Source organism: Aspergillus affinis (genome assembly GCF_023601865.1).
Source record: "Aspergillus affinis strain CMG 70 chromosome Unknown NODE_26_length_314309_cov_85_634089, whole genome shotgun sequence".
Classification (NCBI taxonomy): Eukaryota; Fungi; Ascomycota; class Eurotiomycetes; order Eurotiales; family Aspergillaceae; genus Aspergillus; species Aspergillus affinis.
The window spans coordinates 167,042-188,452 of NW_026515807.1; the positions used below are offsets into that span (position 1 = coordinate 167,042).

General features: G+C 52.2%; 7 protein-coding genes across 7 annotated transcripts; 3 read left to right on the forward strand and 4 right to left on the reverse strand.

The window, feature by feature from the left end:
* Positions 1-796: 796 nt before the first annotated feature.
* KD926_005406 (uncharacterized protein) lies at positions 797-3,558 on the forward strand (the record flags this gene model as incomplete). Its single annotated transcript, XM_053098628.1, has 6 exons — positions 797-856; positions 923-1,088; positions 1,152-1,380; positions 1,432-1,671; positions 1,720-3,275; positions 3,329-3,558. 6 exons carry the CDS (start codon positions 797-799, stop codon positions 3,556-3,558), a joined length of 2,481 nt encoding a protein of 826 aa, XP_052957532.1.
* Positions 3,559-4,218: 660 nt separating this feature from the next.
* KD926_005407 (DNA repair protein rad52) lies at positions 4,219-7,749 on the reverse strand (the record flags this gene model as incomplete). The annotated part of the gene is made up of 8 exons (XM_053098629.1): positions 4,219-5,261; positions 5,313-5,490; positions 5,544-5,723; positions 5,791-5,877; positions 5,944-6,244; positions 6,666-7,168; positions 7,239-7,582; positions 7,665-7,749. The coding sequence occupies 8 exons, from the start codon at positions 7,747-7,749 to the stop codon at positions 4,219-4,221; spliced, it is 2,721 nt and encodes a 906-aa protein (XP_052957533.1).
* Positions 7,750-9,088: 1,339 nt separating this feature from the next.
* On the forward strand, positions 9,089-10,313 carry KD926_005408 (putative integral ER membrane protein Scs2; the record flags this gene model as incomplete). Its single annotated transcript, XM_053098630.1, has 7 exons — positions 9,089-9,128; positions 9,193-9,263; positions 9,326-9,348; positions 9,408-9,466; positions 9,533-9,648; positions 9,709-9,816; positions 9,885-10,313. The coding sequence occupies 7 exons, from the start codon at positions 9,089-9,091 to the stop codon at positions 10,311-10,313; spliced, it is 846 nt and encodes a 281-aa protein (XP_052957534.1).
* A 1,002-nt stretch (positions 10,314-11,315) lies between these two features.
* On the reverse strand, positions 11,316-12,707 carry KD926_005409 (sphingolipid delta(4)-desaturase family protein; the record flags this gene model as incomplete). Its single annotated transcript, XM_053098631.1, has 3 exons — positions 11,316-12,095; positions 12,164-12,442; positions 12,510-12,707. 3 exons carry the CDS (start codon positions 12,705-12,707, stop codon positions 11,316-11,318), a joined length of 1,257 nt encoding a protein of 418 aa, XP_052957535.1.
* Positions 12,708-13,095: 388 nt separating this feature from the next.
* Positions 13,096-14,834, reverse strand: KD926_005410 (methionine aminopeptidase 2; the record flags this gene model as incomplete). The annotated part of the gene is made up of 7 exons (XM_053098633.1): positions 13,096-13,152; positions 13,212-13,298; positions 13,354-13,515; positions 13,576-13,839; positions 13,909-14,504; positions 14,586-14,717; positions 14,795-14,834. The coding sequence occupies 7 exons, from the start codon at positions 14,832-14,834 to the stop codon at positions 13,096-13,098; spliced, it is 1,338 nt and encodes a 445-aa protein (XP_052957536.1).
* A 515-nt stretch (positions 14,835-15,349) lies between these two features.
* On the forward strand, positions 15,350-16,527 carry KD926_005411 (DnaJ domain protein; the record flags this gene model as incomplete). The annotated part of the gene is made up of 2 exons (XM_053098634.1): positions 15,350-15,540; positions 15,795-16,527. The coding sequence occupies 2 exons, from the start codon at positions 15,350-15,352 to the stop codon at positions 16,525-16,527; spliced, it is 924 nt and encodes a 307-aa protein (XP_052957537.1).
* Positions 16,528-16,880: 353 nt separating this feature from the next.
* KD926_005412 (uncharacterized protein) lies at positions 16,881-21,114 on the reverse strand (the record flags this gene model as incomplete). Its single annotated transcript, XM_053098635.1, has 14 exons — positions 16,881-17,030; positions 17,101-17,603; positions 17,691-17,808; positions 17,882-17,970; positions 18,060-18,093; positions 18,193-18,604; positions 19,008-19,046; positions 19,122-19,226; positions 19,293-20,551; positions 20,617-20,765; positions 20,828-20,863; positions 20,920-20,955; positions 21,015-21,040; positions 21,104-21,114. 14 exons carry the CDS (start codon positions 21,112-21,114, stop codon positions 16,881-16,883), a joined length of 2,967 nt encoding a protein of 988 aa, XP_052957538.1.
* Between the last annotated feature and the right edge of the window lie 297 nt (positions 21,115-21,411).

Sequence of the window (21,411 nt, forward strand, 5' to 3'; positions counted from 1 at the left end):
CTGGTGGATTGCACTTCTCATAAACGAGGCTGATAGTCCTGGACATGGGCTTCAATCAGTAGATTTGGCTATGCGTCTCGTAAGACAATCTCCGGTAATTTCTTCAAAATAAATGGGAATATCCAGTATGTGTGGAAGTGGTGATTTCTAATTCTTCACTTAGCCGCAATAAACCGGGTCTATCCATATCCTATAGCGTGCAAAATACAGTGTAGATTGCCATACCGGTATTCACGTTTGATGCAAACGGGACTAAGACTGTGTAGGATGCACACTGCAAAACAAGAAGTATGGTTCCTCTTCTCGGCGTTTGTCCTCTGCTTCCCTTTCCTCTCCCCCTCCAACCTCCATCTGATCTTCACCTTTACCAATCCCCCTCTCCCTCACACTCACTCTCTCTTTTCTTCTCTCCCTCTCTCTGTGTAGAAATATCTCATTCATCCACATTATGTTGTCGAACGTGCCATAACAGAAACATTCCATCAAGCCCGCCTTCTGTCCCGTGTCTCAAGGCCTCAGGCGGCCGTCTTTCGTTTACCTTTTCCACAAGTCTCACTGTCTCACGCCGCACGTTTTCTCTTTGCGTTTACACCATCAATCATTAATTTTCTGCCTCGCCTGCTCACGTGGCAAGCAGTTGTCCTTGCTCCTTAACACTTTCACTCGTTTCAAACCTTCCCTCTACTCACTCTACTCCCTCTTTACCTTTCTCAATTCTCCCTAACATTGAATCCCCCCATCACTTTTGGGTACTCTGGTCTATCTTCATACCTCTGGTCATCTAACAAGAGACATCATGGACCCAGAAGATGAGAAAGCCGCAAAACGCGCTGAGCGGCTCAGGCAGCTGCAGATGGTAGGCATTTCCATAGACCTTTCATGATCACTTGTGTTTGTCGGACTCTGACCATATCATCCACAGGAGGACCTTGGGTCTGCCAGACGCGAGTACATTTCCACCGCAGACATCAAAAGAAGAAACAACGTTTCGTTGCAATTCTTAGAGGCCGGTCGCATGTCCAATGTGCAGGGCTCCGACGCATATCGGAAAGCCGAAGCCAACAAGGAACAGCTCTCAGCATGGGCCAGTAAGTGCACTCGCTTTGCACTCAGTCATTTAAGCGGTTCTTGTAGCTAACACCCGAGGGAAGACGTCCACAAAGGCATAGGTGACACCGAAGATTTGGAAAACTTGGACAGCCTTCTCGACGGGCAGAGCCATCGGTTCCAGTTGAATGCTGCCATTCGCGGAAGCAATGTTCCATCATACACACAAGGAGCTGATCGAAGCAACTTTGCTTCGAAGGCGGTGCCAAAACCTTCGATGCACGCAGGAAATCATACTAGTGTGGGGACATCGAAGCGCTACTCGCTGCGCAGGTGAGTTGATAACTCTTGGTCTAATAATATACGCGGGCTGATACCTTGAAGTGCTAGTGTGTCTGCTATAAGCAAGAATAGCGAGGCATCCTCGAGACAACCCACTCTATCTCGAAAGCCGTCTGTGAATCTTTTGCGGGGAGCTAGCAATGAGAACCAGAAGCACAATGTGAACAAAGGAGGTACGTTGTCTTATGAAGTTGTGAAGGGTATCAAAGCTGAGTACATTCTCTCCACGATTTCAGCATTCAAAAAACCACCTCCTGTTTCCCTGAGGACCAGAAGACCAGCGTAAGTCTCACTATTTTGCCCAGTCTGCCCATCTGATCCCAGCAACAGGCCCGAATTTGCTGTGGAAATGAGTTCACCGGCAGCTTTCCTAGCTGCGCGCGACGCAGCCAAGCGCAGTCTCGAGAACCCCAAGCCTTCACAGAGTCTATTTGTTGCTGATGAAATTGTTTCTAATAATGGCAGTGGCGACAACTCTCCCTTAAGCACAAAACAGCCTCCGCAGAAGAAGCTGCGCACTTCATCGGGCTTGAGTGAATCAACTCACCAGCCTGCCGATGACAAGAAGTCTCGTCAAGACCTTTCATCTGAGCTGTTCGAAAAATATGTCCTTCCGGGCATGACTACTCAATCGAATCAAAAAGCCCATGAGGCCCCCCATGACAGCAAGGCCCCTACTTCTCAGAAGCCCAGTACTTCCCTGAGTGATTCAATCCATAAGACCAATGACGCCACAATGCATCCTAGGCAACCATCAGGGATGGTCCTTAAGCATCCCACGACGGAGCTGGCTACTTCCCTGACTCGCTCGACTCACAGTCCTAAAGATGACAGTGCTGCCGATTCCCATGCCCCTTCCAACCTCCCGGCAAACCATCCTCAGAATAGGTCAGCAACTTCCTCGGTTCGCTCGAGTGGTATTTTCAAGGATGAGAAGACCGCTAACCCCAAAGGATCACATGAATCGGCTGCAAGATCTCTCGTGACGGTCCGACTGCCTTCTTCGAACTATTCGGTTCATGGGCGTCAAGATGACAAAGCTCATTCAACACCGATTTCCGAGCGTGTCATAAACCCAGAGCCGCAGATAACACCAAGACCTTCAAAGCCTGTACAAACTTCTGTGCCAAAGATAAAGTTCGAAATGTCTTCTGAAGGCTCTACAAAACCACTGAAAGAGATATCCAACGCTAAGAGCGCCCAAGACAAGCATGGAATACTTCTGGATGTTAACGCCACGCCTACAAAGAGCTCCGCACAGAATGGCAATGAGAATGATCCCTTAATGAGTCCTTCTTTTCAAGACCTGGAAGGTCTAGATTTTGCGCAGCAGGTTCAGACCCCAAAACAGGAACCAACTCAGCCGACCCCGGCAAGACGGATTGACTTCCATGCAGTTTCAGCGATGGCCAAGGGGAACGAGTCATCCAGAAGTGAGGATATGGAGATGCTCTGTAAGCTTCTAAAATCAACAAGCATTTCTGATAAACAAAAAGAAAATTTGCAGGAATGCAAAGATGAGCTTCAAAGCAAGCTCTTGAACGATCCGCAAACACCGACACCTCCACGCTTTGGGACCCAGGGTTCTCAGGTACCCAATCAATCTACGGACAGCACCCCGACTGGAAATAGACCTTCGGCATTAAGTCCCCCAAGTCGCCTGAGTGTCAAGGCCGCAGCGTTTGTTCCACAATCTTTCAAAGATCATCGTTCGCCAACGCGCACTATTTCAAGCGGTTCATCGCAGTTTGCGGTACCTGTTGAGAAGGAACAGCCGACAATACAACCTGCGGTCAAGCCTAGCCTTATTGGCAACTGGAATATGCTTCCTGGTAGCCAAGGTAGACGTGAACGTATGGAGGTAACAGCAAGGATGAAGGATGATGGTATGTCTTCCCTCTCGCTCCAGCCCTCATTCTAGTTCTAATCTTCATCCCAGACCCTTCACCAAGACAACTACCCCTATTAAGTATAGATATAGTGAAATCCGAAGTTCAATCGCGCAAGCGATCTCATCGGGCATTGACAGATGCATCTGAAGGTTCCAGTAGATCCCCGATCTGGCCGTCTGCCAGCAAAACGGAGACCCCCTTCCCTCCTGTGACCGACAGCATTTTCTTCCGTCGACGAGCCCCATCAAAGCCTGTTCGAATGACAGACCCTAATTAAAAAGCATTGTAGCTGTCAATTCATGCTGCGTCATCGCCTGAACCCTCATGGTCATAGGGGAACACCTGGCGCATATCAGCATTTATTTCTTCGTTGTCATGATCTTTTCTTTTTCTACCTTGTTGTGTTCTATGTATTCACAAGCACATTTTTGTTTCTTTGACATTCACTGATACTCTAATTCCTCCACTGAGACGGAAAAATAAAAAGAGAGAGAGAAAAATAAAGACGGGCATCTAATGGAATTGTGGAAATGTCATGCATGTACGATAGAACTCCATCTCAAAGACATGGTTCGTTCTCTTCAACTAAGTTACTGCCTAACTATGTCTAATATCAATGGTTTGTTTCCCCTTTGACAATTGGACAGGTAGCTGTCAACTTCCTGTAATGCCCCTCCATATAGAAGATAAAAATGCCACTCCAGGGGAAACGGAGGAATAGCCAGGAAACGAAATTACACAAGGCCAATCGATGAAAATAAAAGTTCAAATCAAATCAACAATCCTGCAAAAAAGAAGCCATTTCTTGACCCCGGTCCTTGTCCTTGCCCTGCATCCTGAACGCCGAGTCACCATTCAAAGTACCGAAATTAAAATTAACAATCATCACATAAGGCGGTCAGTTGGGTATATTCTCTTATCACCCATTCAACTTCTATTATCTCTGATAGGGTTGTTGGGGTGGTTTTTGCAGCGGTTGTTGCGGCGGTTGTTGAATCGTTGAACCATCGGCCATTTTCACCCTCTTGGGATCATTAATGCCATTGGGAACAGGCCCACTACTGCCTCCACCGGGGTGAGTTGCGTTCGTCACATCCCCTAGGGGAGGTCGCTTTCCGTTCATATTATGAGGCATACCCTGGGCCCCTATATTGGCCCCATTTGATGCTGCTGCTGCGTTGTTGTTGACGCTGCGTGGGTCGATATTGGGTCGCGTCAGTGGGCGATAGGATGAAGTTGACGGTCCTCTATTCATGGGGCTGCCGACACCACTAGCCCCGGGTGCGCCGATCCTTCGATGTGCGTCTGTAGAGGGATTCACAAAGTCTCGGGAATTATTAGTAGATGGCGAGGCCGCTGCCAGCATAGGCCGCGAAATCGGCACGCTTTTGGTGTGGTCGACGCCCGCTGTTTTGCGGATGGAGGGACTTTCGGCATGAGGATCGAAGGCAGGCGCGGCATTCGCCATAGGGTTCGGATTGTCCCTGAGCATGTCGACCGCCCGGGCGGAAAAGAAGCCAGCAGATGGAGCGGGTGAGCTCCCGGGAGGAAGCATGTCTTGTGGTTTGGTTTCATTGGACAGTGGCCCCGGCTCTCGTTTGATCGGCACTTGACCACCTGTGCCGGCTAAGGCAGAGGCTTGGTTTGGTCTAGACTGACCTGGTGGCATGGGCCTTGCATTGGTAAAGTTTTGTTGCGGATTTGGAGCCGCATTGGGAACGTTTCGGGCATTGAGCGCGGGTGCAGGTATTTGCCTGGCCCCAGGTGCTGGAGAGGGCCTTTCCGGTTTGGAAGGTGTCACGACCGCAGAATTAGGCCTTACCGGAGGCCGGGCGTAGTTCCCTTGGGGTCCCCGGTAGGCATTTGGTCCGTTTAGGGGAGTGGGAGGTTGTTGGAATTTCTGCGTTTCTGGGCCTAGCACTATTTCATCTGGGTTCCCATTCGTGGCCTCCCCGAAATCAGCTTCATCAAATAGATCACCTATTGTCATTAGCAAGTATAGTTTGCCTAGGGGTTTCTCTTTTGACATACTTCCAAATTCCCCGTCACCATCGAAAGTCGCAGAATCCTTAGAACTGTTTGCCCTCTGAGCATTCGCAGGACGAGGGGGAAGGTCGTCATCTTCTGGAGCCGGTCGTGGTTGAACGGGTTCCTTTTTGATCGGGGCATAGTCGGGATGCCGATGAAGATCATCCATGTCCCATTTCGCCTGCAGGATTGTTAGGTAAAGGCGTACAGTGTACTTATGGGATGAACACATACCGGTGCGGGCTTCACTTTGGTGACTTTCGAAACATAATCTTTGTCATAGATACAATTTCCCAAGACGTTACCGAAGTTCCTCAGCGAACGCTTAAGAGCATCGGTAGTTCCTTCCTTCTTCGCCTTCTCAAAAGCTGCAGCTTTGCCCTTGCAGTTCTCGATGTGACCGTAACCGATATCCTGGAAGTAATAAACACATGAGCTTCTGGTTTGAGCTAGGCAAAATAGCTACAATAAGTCGACATACCTCATGAAAAGTTCCGTCTTTCAAAGAAACCCTAACGATTACGGATAATCCCAAGCTGATTTTGCCAGTATGTTGACTCTCTTCCACCTATTTGAGGTCAGCATTGCGGTTCCCTCGGTCGACCCCGCGGGCGATGATTGCCATGAGACATACGAAATCGATCTGAATATTCTGTATCGAGCTGGACCAGCCATTAAACCCGAACACTTCATTCGCCAGGTTGATGCATTTGTCGGCAGATAGATAGTGCACCCTTTGTCCAGCCGCACCTGGTCTCGACGAGATGTATTCAGGGCCCAGTTTCTTATCAAGGCGTGCTTGTAGTGTGGCGATTTCTTGGGCTGTATATTCGTTCATGCGTCGCTGGGGTTCCTCGAAAGGGTTTCCTGTAGTAGATCCGTTCGCGTTTGGCATCATGACGCTCTTTGGACCACCGCGATGTTGGTCACCAACGCTACGGACGCGGTTAGCTCTAGTTAGAGCCGGGGTGGATGGAAGGGGATAAGGGGGGCTGTGGCAAACTCACGCGGGCATAATAGTAGGACAAATTATTCTCCGCGATAATCAACCATCCAATGGTCTTCCGAGTGAGTTATATAGGAGAGATGGATGAAGTGGAGGAGAGAGCAGGCAGCTGTTGAGGCAGACGCGTGCAGGAGCCGATAGCGACACGGCCTTATCGCGACATCACGTGCTCTGTCGTCACAACCGCCATCTCCCATTTAACAGACAATACCAGATGTTGCCATTAGGGAAGTTTTATTTGTTTTTTTATTTTAAACTCTTCAAGTTACCTTTAATTCTGTTCAATTTCATAGCAAATATTTCTTTCATTATGACTAGATGTGACGTAGGTCCACAGCAGCTAAAATCACTGGATTACGAGACTAGCGCTGGGAATGAGACCAAGGTCCTTAAGAGACTCCCCAAAGAACTCCTGATCAAACACCTTCCTCGGGAATGTCTGCAAGAAGCTCTGGACTTGAATGCCATCCTCCTGTTCCAAAGCCGAAGCAACCTCGAATAGAGTGGTAGTGACCGGGAGTGTCTTCATGACGTTGCTTTTAGAGGTCTGGAATCGCAAACGAGTTTCCGTGTACGCTGAAGCCGGTTTGGATGCCACGGGGCCAGAGCTGGTGGGCAAAGGAGCAGCTGCCGGTTGAGAGGGAGGCGCCGCACCAGCTCGTTCTGCTCGTTCCTGCTCGGCCTTCAAACGCCGTTCTTCCTTCTGTGCCTCAATCTTGGCCTTGACGCGTCGTTTGGCTTCGATGTCATCCTGCTTCTCCTGCTTCTTTTTCGCCGCCTCCTTCATTTGCTGCTTTCTCTGGAGCTCCTCCTTAGCGTCTTGCGAATCCTTGTTGCCCTTTCGTCGAATTTCCTGTGGTAAAGAAGGGTGCGTAAGTGGCTGTCATCGCCTAGAAGAAGTTTGCCTGCATGTATCCGCTTACCTCGTTTCTCTTCTTGTCGGCCTTGTCTTGTTCAGACTGTCCAGCCCGCTTCTCGGCCAACTTCGCCCGAAGCGCTTCCAGTTTGGCCTTCTTTTCCTCGTCGGTCAACGGTGCCAGTTCCTCCGTGGATTCCTCAAAGTCGACGTGCTGGGTCTTGGAGGCGTGGAATTCGGCCTGCGCATGGCTTCGGAACTTCTTGCCACATTTATTACAAACCAAGCTTCTCGCTTCTTCGCCAGGCTGCAACGGGGGACCCTCCTCCGCATCATCGTTGGTTGCAGTCAATTTGATCTCTTCGATTGACTTGTCTTGGTTTTGCTCGAGCCATTCGAGCGCGCCTTGCACTGTTGGGGGTGGTTCGGGGTTAGTGAGGGTTACTCAAACGATCCAAGTCACTGTAGCAAACGCTGATCGGGAAGTACGTACGACCACCACTCTTGGCCACGGCCAGCTCTGCCCTCTCCTTGTCGAAGCCCATCTCAATGAGCTGGTCTAGATCGGAGGAGCCCATTTTGCACTGAACTCAACGATGTCGGTAGATGGAAGGTGAAAGAATGCGATCGAGACGTGACGCTTTAGGATGCGGGGTAATATATCAAGCGAGCGCGTTGTCCGGAAAATGCAAAGGTAGCTGTAGGGACAAAGTGTTTCGGTAATTAAGGAGATAATGTGGAAGTACAGAAAGGAGACAAGGATGATCGGTCGACGTAGAGGTAGTAAAGGTGAAGAGATCAGAACAGGTGAGCTTGCAGGTGACGTATCGCTAGCAACGATGGAACGAGCGGAGGACCCGCACTGCGCTGAAACTTCGGAGAAGTATACTTCTTTCTACCGGAATGAGCAGACCTACGGAAGACGCCAGATTGCTTGGTGAATGGGAATATTCTTGACGTATTGGTCTACTTTTCAGGGGCATAGATGGCCAGCAAAATACAAGGAAGCAATACTCAACATCCTCTTCGATCGGACGCAGCAGGTCATATTCCACAGGGGTCCAAGTATAGCGAGATCCCTTCGCTTAGAGTCCGTCCCTCACTATCTGAGTACAGTGTAGCTAGTTGAACAATACCAATAGCATTTGAATACCGTCAATATCAACCACGTGAAAAGGTCGTTCGGTGTGGAGTTAGTTCTAGCGGGTGGTTTAGGTGAATGAAGTTATTGTTTAGATTAAGAGACTGGCGATTATATCATCAAACCAGATTAGCCGTGAAGTAGCGACTCCAGCTGATGCAAGATCCTCATCACATGTATTGTTTAGTGCCCCGAGTCTTTGGTTCAGGAGACTCTTGGAAAAGGTTCCGAGGATGTGCACCGGTGGATCCCGAAGAACAATAGTCCGAACGGGGAAATTCGATCTGGGTCAGTTTGGGTGGGTGTGAGAGATATGAGACATTGAAAAGGAATGTCTAGATTGATAGTAAAGTCAAGGCATCGCGTCTCTTAATAGCCATGAGAATACTCCGGTGTAGTGAGTGAGTGAGGGAAGGGAAGAGGAAGCCGCCGAAAAGGAACAGGAGATCCCCGTGATGACATCACCTGACCGGCGGCCCTGTGACTGCTGAGTCAGCCAGTGTCGACACCTTGGACACCTGAAATCGCAAGACAGCCAAACGACTTTCAATCACAATTCCCCTACGCCTTTCTAATAATAATCTGTCGGCCGTGTTAATATCCCTCCCATTATCCACTCTTGTCTGGCCGCCCTTCGCCCGCTTAAATTGTTCCCCACAGCGCGCTACCCTCTGTCCTCAACCCTTGGATTCACTGCTCTTCTCTGGCCACTTTGTTTGTCCGCGCATCCCTAACCCTTTCGCGCTGCTGCCTTCACCTTCGCTTTCGCCTTCGCAATGTCTGTCATCCTCGACCCGCCTGAGCTGGGCTTCCAGCGTGAGTGCTGCCCCGGAATCATGACCTCCCTATCTCTGGGAACATTCGGACTGATCAGACACAGGCCCCTTCAACCGTGAAGTCTGCCAGGTCCTGCACCTGAATAACGAGAACGCCGAACCCGTTGTGTTCAAGGTATGGATGCCAGAACCCCCTCTAATCCTTGATCGCATACTAACCATGGACTCTGTGAATAGGTCAAAACCACCGCACCGAAGCAGTACGCACCGATTTACTCCCTCCGTTCCGACTGTTGGATGACAACTAATCACCTCCTAGCTACTGTGTTCGCCCGAACTCTGGCCGCATTGAGCCTGGAAAGAATGTGGAGGTCCAGGGTGGGTTGTTCTTTGGCACATGTCATATTCTTTCCCGGGGACAATCTTGCTAACACTTCTATTTAGTCCTTCTGCAGGCTATGAAGGATGAACCTGCCACCGATGCCAAGTGCAAGGACAAGTTCCTTGTCCAGACCGTCGCAGTTACCCGTGATATGGAATTCTCGAATGTCACCTCCATTGTACGCCAGCTTCCCCGGAATTATAGATTTCGCACACGTACAATTCTAACTACTGCATAGTTCGAGAAAGCCTCTAAGTCGGCGATCCAAGAGCGCAAGATCCGTGTGAACTGGTTGTCTATGGAGGACGCTGAACCTACCGAGCAAGGGGCTGAAGCCAATGGCACCGTACGTTTCTCCGTCTCACGCAACGTGCCCAATCTTTATAGGGGCTAATAGCTAACCATTTGCTACAGAGTGTCCCTGATGAGGAACCCCCCGCCTACACTTCCCCTAACGCTACTTACGAGACCCCCGCCGTGGGCTTGACCAGCAAAGCCGCCAACGACACGTCACCTATCCCACCGCCAGACTTTAGCGATAAGCCCAAGCGCGAACTCCTTAGCCCACAGACCGGGGCTCCTGCCACGTCCTCGAAAATGGCCACTTCTCCGTCGAGCACCGACCTGAAATCGCAACTTGCCGACGCCAACTCTCAGATCCAGAGACTGAAGGACAGGCTCGCGGACCAGGGCCTCAGGCAGAGGAAGATCCCCGGCGAGACCGAGAAGTCCACCGCGCCAGCTTTGCAACAGCAATCCCAGCCCGCCGAGGCCGGTGTGCCGGTGCAGGTGGTTGCGGGCTTGTGTCTGCTAAGTTTCCTGATCGCCTACTTCTTGTTCTAGCCACCGATCGCTTCATTTCCACTTTTTTCTCCTTTTCATTCCTGCTTTGATTCAATTCTGCAAACTCCCTCTATTTTCTAGTACCCATTTTACTCTACAGACCAACTGTATTCCCTTCTGAAGTGTTTCCTATTTCCTTTCTTTCCATTTTTCTGCTTTTCCGCTGGCATCAGCATCAAGTTATGTTCTTGATCGCTTCTTTTTCTTTTTACTGTCTATGTGCCCAGCTCATTATCACTCTCCCCCTCGTCGTGGCTTTTCATTTCCTTTTTTCTCCTTTTCCCTTTTCGCCTTATTACGAGATGACCCAAGTGGGAGTAGCGAGTCCACTTCCATCATAAATTCGATTACCAAAAAACACCCATATCCATTCAAGAACTTCTCAGACGCTGCCTGTATTCTCATACCGTTGCCCGACAGGATTCAGTATGGCACGGTATGCCTACTATGTCCGCAGTGGTGCACAGGGGATATGAGATCTGTTATGATCGGATTCAGGCACCAGGGCTCTGTTCTCATTTGTTCATCTCTTCTTTACGCTTCGACGTCATAAACCTCCCCCTTGATCTGGTCTGTTCCTTTGTCTTTTGTTTCCTAACAGCGAGTAAATTAATGAGACGAATGTCTGCCTGCATTACCCCAGACACGTCGGCCAATTATGATGACGCTAGTTAATGGTCTATGTATGTATGTGTACTTACTTTTCTGTGTCGGTTTCTACTTGTATGTTGCTGCTACCTTGTATCTTATGTTGTTTGCGTATGTTTTCTTGCTGCTCCTGTCGGTAAAGGTAGTATTCAAGAGAAATCTATCTCGATAAAAAAACATTCAACATGCAAGGAAACATTGTCAGAAGTACAGTACATCAAATCATTCTAGTATATTTTGATACATTCATCGCCCATATCCATATCGACAAGACCCCGGGCACCAAGGTAACAACAGACCATATCATATAATGTAACAGATGGCAAAGAGGAAAGAAACTTAATTACGAGACTTTCAGCTCTGAAGCTCGCTCTCCTTCCACCCATCCCCTGACTCGTCCGGACCAGCCGACACGGCAGAGATGCCCTCGCCACCACGGCCACTTTTACTACCGCCTCCACCGACGACCCGGCCGCCCTGGGCCCGCTTCACGCGACACCACATGCCGACGTTCTTGTCCAGGATGAAGGTCCAGATGACCCACACCCAGCTGTGGTGGCAGGGCAGCGGCTCGTAGAATTCCGCAGCGATACGGTGCAGCGCGTACAGTTTCGTCCAAGGGATGGCGGGGAAATCGTGGTGCTCGTTGTGCAGGCCGACGTTGTAGGTGAAGATGTTCAGGGGGCCGTAGTAAGAATAGGTTTCCGGGGGTGGCAACGAGTCGAGAGGGTGGGGTTCTTGCTTCTTGTTCTGTTTCTGGTACTCAATGGACTCGGTGCCGTGCTGTACTTGGGAGAAGAAGTAGTGCTCCGCGATGAAGTGCCCCGCGCAGGGGTGCAGCGAGCCGGCGAGGAAGGAACTAGCGATCAAGTAGAAGAACGGCTGCAGCGACCCACCGGAGAGCTTAGTGAGGGCGAAGTCGAAGGATAGTTGCACGATCAAGTTCACGAGGTGGATGCTGGTGAACGGAGGGCTGTAGACGAACATGGGACGGAGGGCGTAAAAGAGGATCTGGAAGGTACAGAAGAAGGCCTTGCCCAGGAGGGAATCGAGGAGGAAGGCCTCCACGGCCGTGGGAAGATCGGTATCGAGGCCGGTGACGCCGAGGGACTTGTGGTGAGTGAGATGGTAGGGCTATCGGACCGAGAGTCTACATTAGCACGAACACTTCAGGTCCTTCTGGATTGCAAGCTAGCACTTACCCGGAACGCAGCACTGTAAGGCACTCCAATTGGTAGATTGGCAAAGATGGCCAAGAGGCGGTTGGCCAAAGGAGACCGGAAGGCCAGATTGTGAGAGATCTCATGGATAGCCAGGAACAGGTTCTGGTTCGCCGTCGCACCAATTATATACGCCGTCGCGATGAATTTCCAGGACAGAATGGACGTATCACGAAGCAGATATGCGCAGCAGATCTGCAGTGAGACGACGCCCAGGACCACATACTTGGTCAGCGGTTCGGGTCCGCATAGCTTCGTTACCTGTTTAGAAGGGAAGACCGGTTAGAAAGGCCAACTATTGTAAGAGTCCATTGGACGGCGGCCGTACCTCGGGATGGGCTTTGATGATGGCCTGACGTCTAGACCGATGCGGTTCTTCTGTATACGTCCAAAAGAAATGATCATCGACGGCGGACGTCTCGGGGGGAGGGATTCGGGGAGAGAGCTTCTCATCGGCGGCGGAGCCCTTCTTTGCGGCGGACACGCGGAGTTGCGGTGTGGGCGCCGTAGCGACGACGGACGGCATGGTGAAATGGGAGGACGAGGGGGTGGCGGCAAGATTGAGAGGATGAAGAGAATTTACGCCATGGACGGGAGGTGAGAGGGAAAAGGGAGAGCAAGCGAAAGCCAGAGAAAGTGGACGAGGGTGGAGTGATCCGAGTGCTCTGATTAATCGCCGCTACGTGAGCCTTTCGGAGTCACGCTTTCCACGTGGGGCTAGGTACCCGTCGCCACCGATGGGCCGATTTCAGGGCATTCAGGGCAGTGTTCAATGTGTTCTTTGATTTGTTTGAAGTATAGATACTTGATGTGTCATTTGCTTTTGGGAATTTCTACTATAGACAGTTCGTTCGTAAACATCTCGCTTCATTGAGTATATCCATCCAAGTCCTCGTCATCCAATGAAGACCTGCTCAGTAATCGTCTCCACGACTGATCACTTCCTTAACGTTGGGTCGCAGGAGAATGGTCTGCATCGATGGGTTAGTCTACACTATGAGGGTCGAACAAGGGAGGACCGAGATCTTACATGTTCATATTGGGCCGTGTATGAGCCCTTGACATCACACAGGGGCGGGTAGTCCTGGACAATGCCAGACGACACCAGGTTGTTCAACTGAAAGCCACCGTTAGTCGGTCGCATATACATCAAATCCTCAGTCTTAACTTACCCCGAGGAGGTACTTGTCCTGGCCCAGTCGGTCAAGATACCGGCGGCAGAAGGGCAAAGTGCCGAAGTTCTTGTTGATCACATTCAACAGATTCTTCGCCGAGGACAGACGCAGCGGAACGGGTTGCGCGTTGGGATCCAAAGCATAGTGAGAGGTTTCCATCTGGAACAGCCGGCGTTAGTCTATCTAGAGGTCCAGGGACACCAGGTTCTTCCGACTTACATCTTCTCTCACGTAGCCCTTTCCGGTACTACCGAAGGTTTCGATGGCAAACACCTCGCCTTCCTCCATCTTGGTCTGGTCTCCACCCTTCACGATAGGAACGCTCTTGCCACCGTGAATAACGTGCTGGTCAATGTTATGACCGTTGAGGTTCTTGATGCATTTCACAGGATGCATGGTGCCGTTGAGTTCCACCTCGTAGCTCTCCATGGCCTCCTGGATGGCAGCACCAATATCGCTCATACGGACGTCAATGCCGGCCTCCTATATCGAGCCGTTAGTTTGCAGGGTTCCTGGGAGAAAGAGATACAAAGGCGTCCGGGATAGTCATACGCGAATTCCAGTGTTTGTGGCATCCTTGACGGCTGCCAAAAGGGGATCGTACACCGGATCAAAGGCCACGGTAAAAGCACTGTCGACAATCCGGCCGTTCAGCTGGGCGCCGAAGTCAACCTTCATCACATCACCCTGCTGCAACACCATCTTGTTGCCGGCGTTGGGGGTGTAGTGGGCAGCACAGTGGTTGATGCTCAGACCACAGGGGAATCCCATACCACCCTTGAGGTTGTCGCCTTCCTCAAGACCCTGGTGGCCGGTCAAAGCACGCACGGAGTCCTCGATGCCCTCCGCAATCTCCGTCAGAGTCTGGCCCGGCCTGATGTTCTTCTGCGCATACTGGCGGACCTGACGGTGCACCTCGGCTCCCTGGCGGTATTCCTGCAGGAAATCATTGTTCATGCGGTCGAGGTAGCGCTTCTCCTCGTTGGTGGTTCGGTAAGAATTTTCGTTCTTGTACTCGACAATCTCGCCCTCGGGGAATTGGTTGTTAGGGAATAGGTTGGCGACGGGGACTCGCGGAGGCGAGCTCTGGACCTTGGCGCCGCCCTTCTTCTTCTTCTTGCTCTTGCGCTTCTTCTTTTTCTTGGCAGCTGGGTGGCGGATAAAGAACCGGAATCAGCACATGGCGGGGGAGGGGAAGACCCGATCGGGGGAGCGTTCGACAGACATACCTCCGTTGGCAGCGCCTTCGGCAGCAGGGTTTCCGTCATCAGCATCGTCGTCGGAATCATCGTCCGCCTCTCCGGCTTCGGCTTGACCGGCGGCAGGAGCGTCGGCCTTTGCGTCGGCGCTCTGACCGTTCACTATAGGAATCTTATCAATTGAAAAATGTTCGGAATCTAACCGGTGGGGGGAAAGGGGGAGCCACATAGCCACTTACGGTCAAGCTTCTGCAGGTTCTCACTAGCCTGAGCAGCCATGGTTGTGGAGTGGTTGAGGGTAGGCAGACGTTGAGGTAGCGGAAGAGAGAAAAAATGAGGGGAAAGCCGCAGGAAGAATCGGGATTTCAGGCGCCAAGACTGACTTAATCAAGAGTCCGACTAACTATACTCTATAATTAGTCTATACTCTCGACATTTTGACGACACACATCTGAGGGCGATCTAGAGGCCGATCTCATTCTTCATCTCAGATTTCCTCGGGTCTCCAGATCCTCGTCTGCCGTGATCATACTTGTCCCCACCGAACCCTCCCATCCCCTTCCTGAGCCGGGTGACGCGATCCTCGATTCTAAGGCAGCGATGACGCAGGGCCGATCAGCGGAATTCCACTCCCTCGTGCCTCGTTGCCTTCTTGCCTCAGTCCCTCCTCCTCTGCTCTCGCTCTAGCTCTCGCTCTCCTTCTGCCTCCCTCCCTCTTTCTCTCCCTCCCTATTGACTTCTTTCTCTTCCTTCAATACCTCAATTCCCCAATGTGAACCCTTCCCATCTCCGGCATGCCCTTTTCCCGCGTGATGACAGTCCCTCGACTACGGATTGCCCTTCGCAGTAGTCGTCGCCATTCGCCTCTTCCCAAACTCGCAGCCACCTTCTCTACCACCGCCTCCTTTCGCTATGGCCACCGAGAACCCAATTACTATGATATCCTCGGAGTACCGGTGACAGCATCGGCTTCGGAGATCAAGAAGTGAGCGCCTTCATTTTCCCAATTTCTTGTGCTTGACCTGCCCCAATTTTGGTCTTCAAGTGATCTTCATCAAATGAAGCACACATACCTACAGATCTTATCTGATCTCCCACTATTCCTCCATTACTCACCACCCAACCATCCTCCTTCCCTTCCCCACAAATCCCAATCCCAATCCCAATTGCAAGCAAGAGATAGAAAAAGAAGACCCTACTTATTTTTCCCCTCAATCCTAACCCCTCCTTCCCCCACAGAGAATTCTACTCCCTCTCCCTCCGCCACCACCCCGATCGCAACCGCGACGATCCCACCGCCTCCGAACGCTTCGCCCGCATCTCCTCCGCCTACAATGTCCTCGGCAACCACACCAAACGCGCCACCTACGATCGCGACCACGGCATCCTAGCCCAGCACATGTCCTCCTCTACGCACAGCACCGCCCACCCGGGTCAACACCCCATGGGCAGTCACAGCAGCTACAGCGCCAACCTCCATAACGAGGGCGGATCCTACGCCGGGTCCCGACCTGCCAGCGGCCTCAGTAAACGCCGCGGTCAATTCCGTGGCCCGCCGCCGAGCTTCTATGCCCATGGGGGCTACGGGAATCGGAAACCACCGCCGGGTGCCGGGCCAGGAGCCTGGGCTGGCGCTGGCGCTGGGGCGCCAGGTGGTGGTGGTGGTGGTGGTAGTCGTGTGCATGAAGATGATCCTATGTCGTTTATTCATCGGAATCCCGTATACCATTTTAATGCCCACGGTCACTACCGCACGCAGACGGCGGAGGATGCGCGGCGGCAGCAGCGCCGATCCCGTGAAATGGGCTCTACGATGAATGAGCAGCATATCCCCACCTCGGGGGACTTCGTGATGCGGTTCATCATCGTCTGTGGCATGCTGGTGGCATCGGCTGGTGTGGCGAGAATCACTCGATCATCTGGAGACGAGAAGAAGGCACGCAAGGCCGCTACGCGTCGGAAGGATGACTAGATATTCTTGACATGCCTCACTCACGGCACATGATGTAGGCCCACTGTACATAGATTATATATAATCCACATTTAGAACTCTCAAGTACTGTAATTCGGGCCGTCTCTCTAGATCAGCAAAGGAAATTTAGACTGGATTGATATACAATTATCGTCCGCAACTACGATACATGATTAGATAGAAATGACATTCAGTAACGACCCACACTCTCCAGAACATTTCCTCTCGTCAGGACCAACCAGAGCGCAAACGTGACGGCATATCTAGCTATTATGTATGTTTCAAAATCTGCGATCCTCAGGCTATACGAAAGACCTCAGGAGTAAACGGGGGGCCAATGGTATTGGACACATTTAAGCCTCAAAGGTGAAGCTGCCGCCAACCTTGTGGGCAGCCTGGTTGAGGTTCTGGGTATCGAAGGAAGCACCGAGGCCGAGGGTGACACCGGGGCGGAGGAGAACGTTGTAGGCCAGAGCGGCAATACCACGGTCGTTGATCTTGGCCTGTTCATCGGAAAGTGATTAGCCTGGTTCAGAGTGTGCAGCCTGTCGCGGGGGTGCGAAAATCACTTACCTTGGCGAAGGAAGAGGGGTCCAGGCGGTACTTGCTGGCAACCTCAAGGCCGACGGAGTTGCCGACCTTGGAGTCCCAGGTAGCCTTGGCACCGGCCTCAACCTGAGCGTTAACGCGGTGGTAGTAGCTGGCGGCGAAGACGGTCAGGTTGTTGCCGGCGGTGATGGCAGCGGTGTACTGGGGAACGCTGTAGCCAACGGCAGCGGAGTACTTGGTGATGGCGGCCTTCTGGACGTCGTAGCCACCCTCAGCACCGACGAGGAAACCCTCGTGGCCCAGGACAGCGTCGAAGTTGGCGGAGGGACCGTTGAGCAGGTCGAAGAAAGCACGGGCGTGCAGGTTGGGCTGCTTGAAGTGGAGGTTGAGCTTGGCGCCCTTGGACTGCTTGGCGGGCTGGTACTGGGTGAGGATCTCAGCCTTCAGGCCCTTAGCGATGTTGTTGTCCAGCTCGAGCTTGGTGTCGAGGGCGTTGGCGGTAGTCCAAGCCTGGGTGAGGGTGAGGCCTGAGCGAGGACGGAATATTAGCCTGACTGCATGATCACTTATCCTTGAGGTGAAAAAGAATAGAAACCGCTTGGACAAGACATGACCACACGAAAACATGAACTCCATGGGTTTGTACTTGCGCAGCGGTGTGCAATTGGGGTCGGGTGGTCTGCGTCGTAGGGGGCGTTTACCGGTAGGCTTGTCGACGTATTTGGCCTCAAGCTATTTTCAGAGAGACATATTAGAGGCGATTCTGTATTGCATCTGGTTGGTTAGGCGGCCGGGCCGAACTTACAGTGCCGGCGATGGGACCCTCGTGGGCGGACTTGCCCTTGACGTTGAAGGTGACGCCATTGGGGGCCTTGGACTTAACCTCGAGGCTGGCTAAATTGGAATTCCGTTAGTTGAAAGGCACTCTAGAGTTGGAAATCGCAATCGCAATGGTGAACGAAAGCGGGCGATAAGATACATACCAGCCGCGGTGTGGTAGAAATCCTTGTTAAGGAGCTGTTGCGTCGAGTGTTAGCACGAAAATCCCTTCCCGAGGAGCTGTCCTCAGCTAAGGTCGACAGCACGTAAGAGGACTGGGATTTCAGCAGGGCATACATCGTTGGCCGCCTTGGCGATGTCGGAGAAAGCAGCAGGAGCAGACATTTTGAAAAGAGGGAGGGACGTTAGGGGGATGACGTCGGATTGAGAATGGAAGTAAGAAGGATGATGGGGGAGGGAAAAGAGGGAAGGGAAGGAGAGAAAAGCGATGGGGGAAAGATGAGGTTGAGAGTCGCCAAACAATGGGGAAAGCCACGGGAACCGGTTGCCCCTCTGATTGGCTGGCGCCCGGCTGCCGGCAAAAGCCGCAAAGTCCCGTGACTTCGATGCCTGGGGCTTGCAGTCTGACTCAGCCGAGCACTGGGCAGCGTTTGGCATGGACCAGCGGTTTGTTTTCACCTCGACGCCAGAACTCCAGACGGAGCACTCCTTTCCATCTTTCCTCCCTTGACCGCCGTTCCGCTTCCACCTATACGGTGTACAGCCTGAGCTGGCAGACTGGAACTGCAGGTGGTTCTCTCCGGTATCCATGGATTTCTCGCCAACCCAGCCCCATGATCACCACCACCAAAGAACTTAATCTAGCCTACTAGTTTACGAGGACCGCTAATCATGGCCAAGGCTCATAAACCTTACTGTCTTACTTTCGAGGGGGTGTCTTATCCCCTAAGATTAACCCTAGAAATAAGGAGAATCGATTAGATTTTGTTTCCTCGGGAGAGCAGATGGATCTCATCTGCATCTATCCCAGCAACATAACGCTTTTTTAGGCCCCCCAAATTAGGTTCTCGGGTAGAAACGAATCTATGCATGCTTCTATGCCAAAAATCCAAACCCCAAACAGGATGTATCCCAACGTTCATACAATTTACTCGGCATTGTCGTACTTGGCGTTGTGGGTGGAAATGGCTCTGGAGGCACAATTGTCAGCTACTACTGACGAAGAGGGGGGAAATAGTTGAAACCGTGCTTTGAACAGCACTTACCTTCCACTGGGATCGGTCTGCTTCGACCACTTGGGAACCCAACGTTCGACTGTGCCGGCACAGTAGGGCGGGAAATGCTCGTCGAACATCGTGCGGTACCAGTACCTATTTCAAGTCAGTCAGATCCGGTCTTGTCACTGGCTTCGCCGGGTTCAGATAGGCAGAACATACGCTTCCTTGGTGTCGGGAATGTCGTTACCCCACTCGGGCTTGGGGTTCTTCATCATCTCGTCGGTCACCTGCTTCTCGGCCTGGTCCTTGAGACCGTCGATCCAGCTGTAGCCCACGCCGTCACTGAACTGCTCCTTCTGGCGCCAGAGGATCTTCTCGGGCAGGTAGGGCTTGTTGTCCGGCTCGTCGGTGGTGTCGAAGGCCTTGCGCAGGATGTACTTCTCGATGCGGTCTCCGGTGATCATCTTGTCCTTGGCATCCGTGCCCATGGTGACCTCGAGGAACTCCTTGTCCAAGAAGGGCACACGGGCCTCCAGACCCCAAGCGGAAGTGGACTTGTTGGCGCGCAGGCAGTCCGCCAAGTGCAGGTTCTTCACTCTCCGGACGGTTTCCTTGTGGAACTCCTCGCGGTTGGGAGCAGCGTGGAAGTAAAGGTAGCCACCGAAGATCTCGTCGCTACCCTCTCCGCTCAGAACCATCTTGACACCCATGGCCTTGATCTTTCGGCTGAGCAGATACATGGGAGTGGAGGCACGGATGGTGGTGACATCATACGTCTCCAGGTGGTAGATGACATCCGACAGAGCGTTGAGACCGTCCTCGATGGTGAAGGTGAAAGCGTGGTGCTTCGTTCCGAGGAACTTGGCGACCTCGAGGGCCGCTTCCGTGTCGGGGGCACCGGGAAGACCGATGGAGAAAGAGTGCAGTTGCTGGAAAGTAGTGACGCTGGACAATTCGTTGCTGTCGTCAATACCGACCAGTTCGGAGTCGCCCGTCTGGTTCTCAAGCGCCTGCTTAGCAGCTTCTTGCGAGCGCAGGTTCTCACGCTGAGCAATCGAGGCAACCAGACTGGAATCCAGACCACCGGAGAGCAGCACACCGTAAGGAACCTCAGCCATCAGGCGCTTCCGCACGGACTTCTCCAAGGAATGACGGATGACCTTATAGTCGACAGGAGTGGACGGGATCTTCTCAGCGTCCCACCAGTTGGGCTCGAAGTACCGCTTCATAGCGCCGGTCTTGGAGTCATAAACGTGGCCAGGAGGAAAAGCCTCGATCTTGTCGCAAACGGGGTGCAACGACTTCAGCTCGGAGCCGAAGAAGACAGCACCAGGAGTCTGAGAAGACCAGCCGATGTAGAAGCTGGTGATACCGATGGGGTCGCGCGCAGCGATCACGCGGTCCTCCTTCTTGTCATACAGAACCCAGGAGAACATGCCGTCCAGGTATTTGGGGGCATCGAGGCCATGCTCCATGTACTAGAGCTCATCAGCTTTGTGTTCTGCACTCCTCCCTTGCGCCTCACGACCTCCGTTGCACATACCAGAGGGATGATCACTTCGCAATCCGAGTGGGTCTTGAAGGTATATTGGGTCTTGAGCTGCTTTCTCAAGATACGGTGGTTGTAGATCTCGCCGTTGACGGCGAGGGCGAGGGAGCCATCGTCGTTGACCAGGGGCTGGGCACCGGAATCTTTGTGGAAAAGGGTGTTAAACGAGCAAACTCGGCAGCGGGACTCTTGGCATAGTACGTACCGACACCAACGATACTCAGACGCTCGTGGGCAAGGACTGCGAAGTCAATTAGCTTTCAGCAAGCTTGTTGTTTCCTTGGGGGTCAAACTGACCGGTTCCCTGAGTACCCTCGGAGATGAAGTTTCCACCTATTGTCGTTCGGTTAACATGAAACGGCTCCGGTATACCGAGCACCGGTGTGACTCACTCCAATCGGGACCGCGATGGCGCAAACTGAAAAGAACAGACAGTCAGTACCAAACTCTGCGAGCTGGCAAGAAGAAAGGGAAGACTTACGCCTTGGCCATGCGCAGGGCCGTAGGCTTGAATTTTTGCACATCGGGATGACTTGTCGCGGATGATGATCAGCTCGAATGACACTATAATAAGGGCGGCCCTCTTCTGCCCCGGAATTTCGCGGGGCTTGACCGAGCCTGGACAAAGAGAAAAAGAGAAAGTGAGACATACTGGTGACACGCGAAGATACCACACATGCTGGCTACAAGCAATTGACTTCACAGAAGCACAGAAGTAGACAGCGAAGATCCGCGGGAGAGGAATGGAGGGGGGCAAGGAGGTTGTGATTAACTAAGTATGGGGGAGCG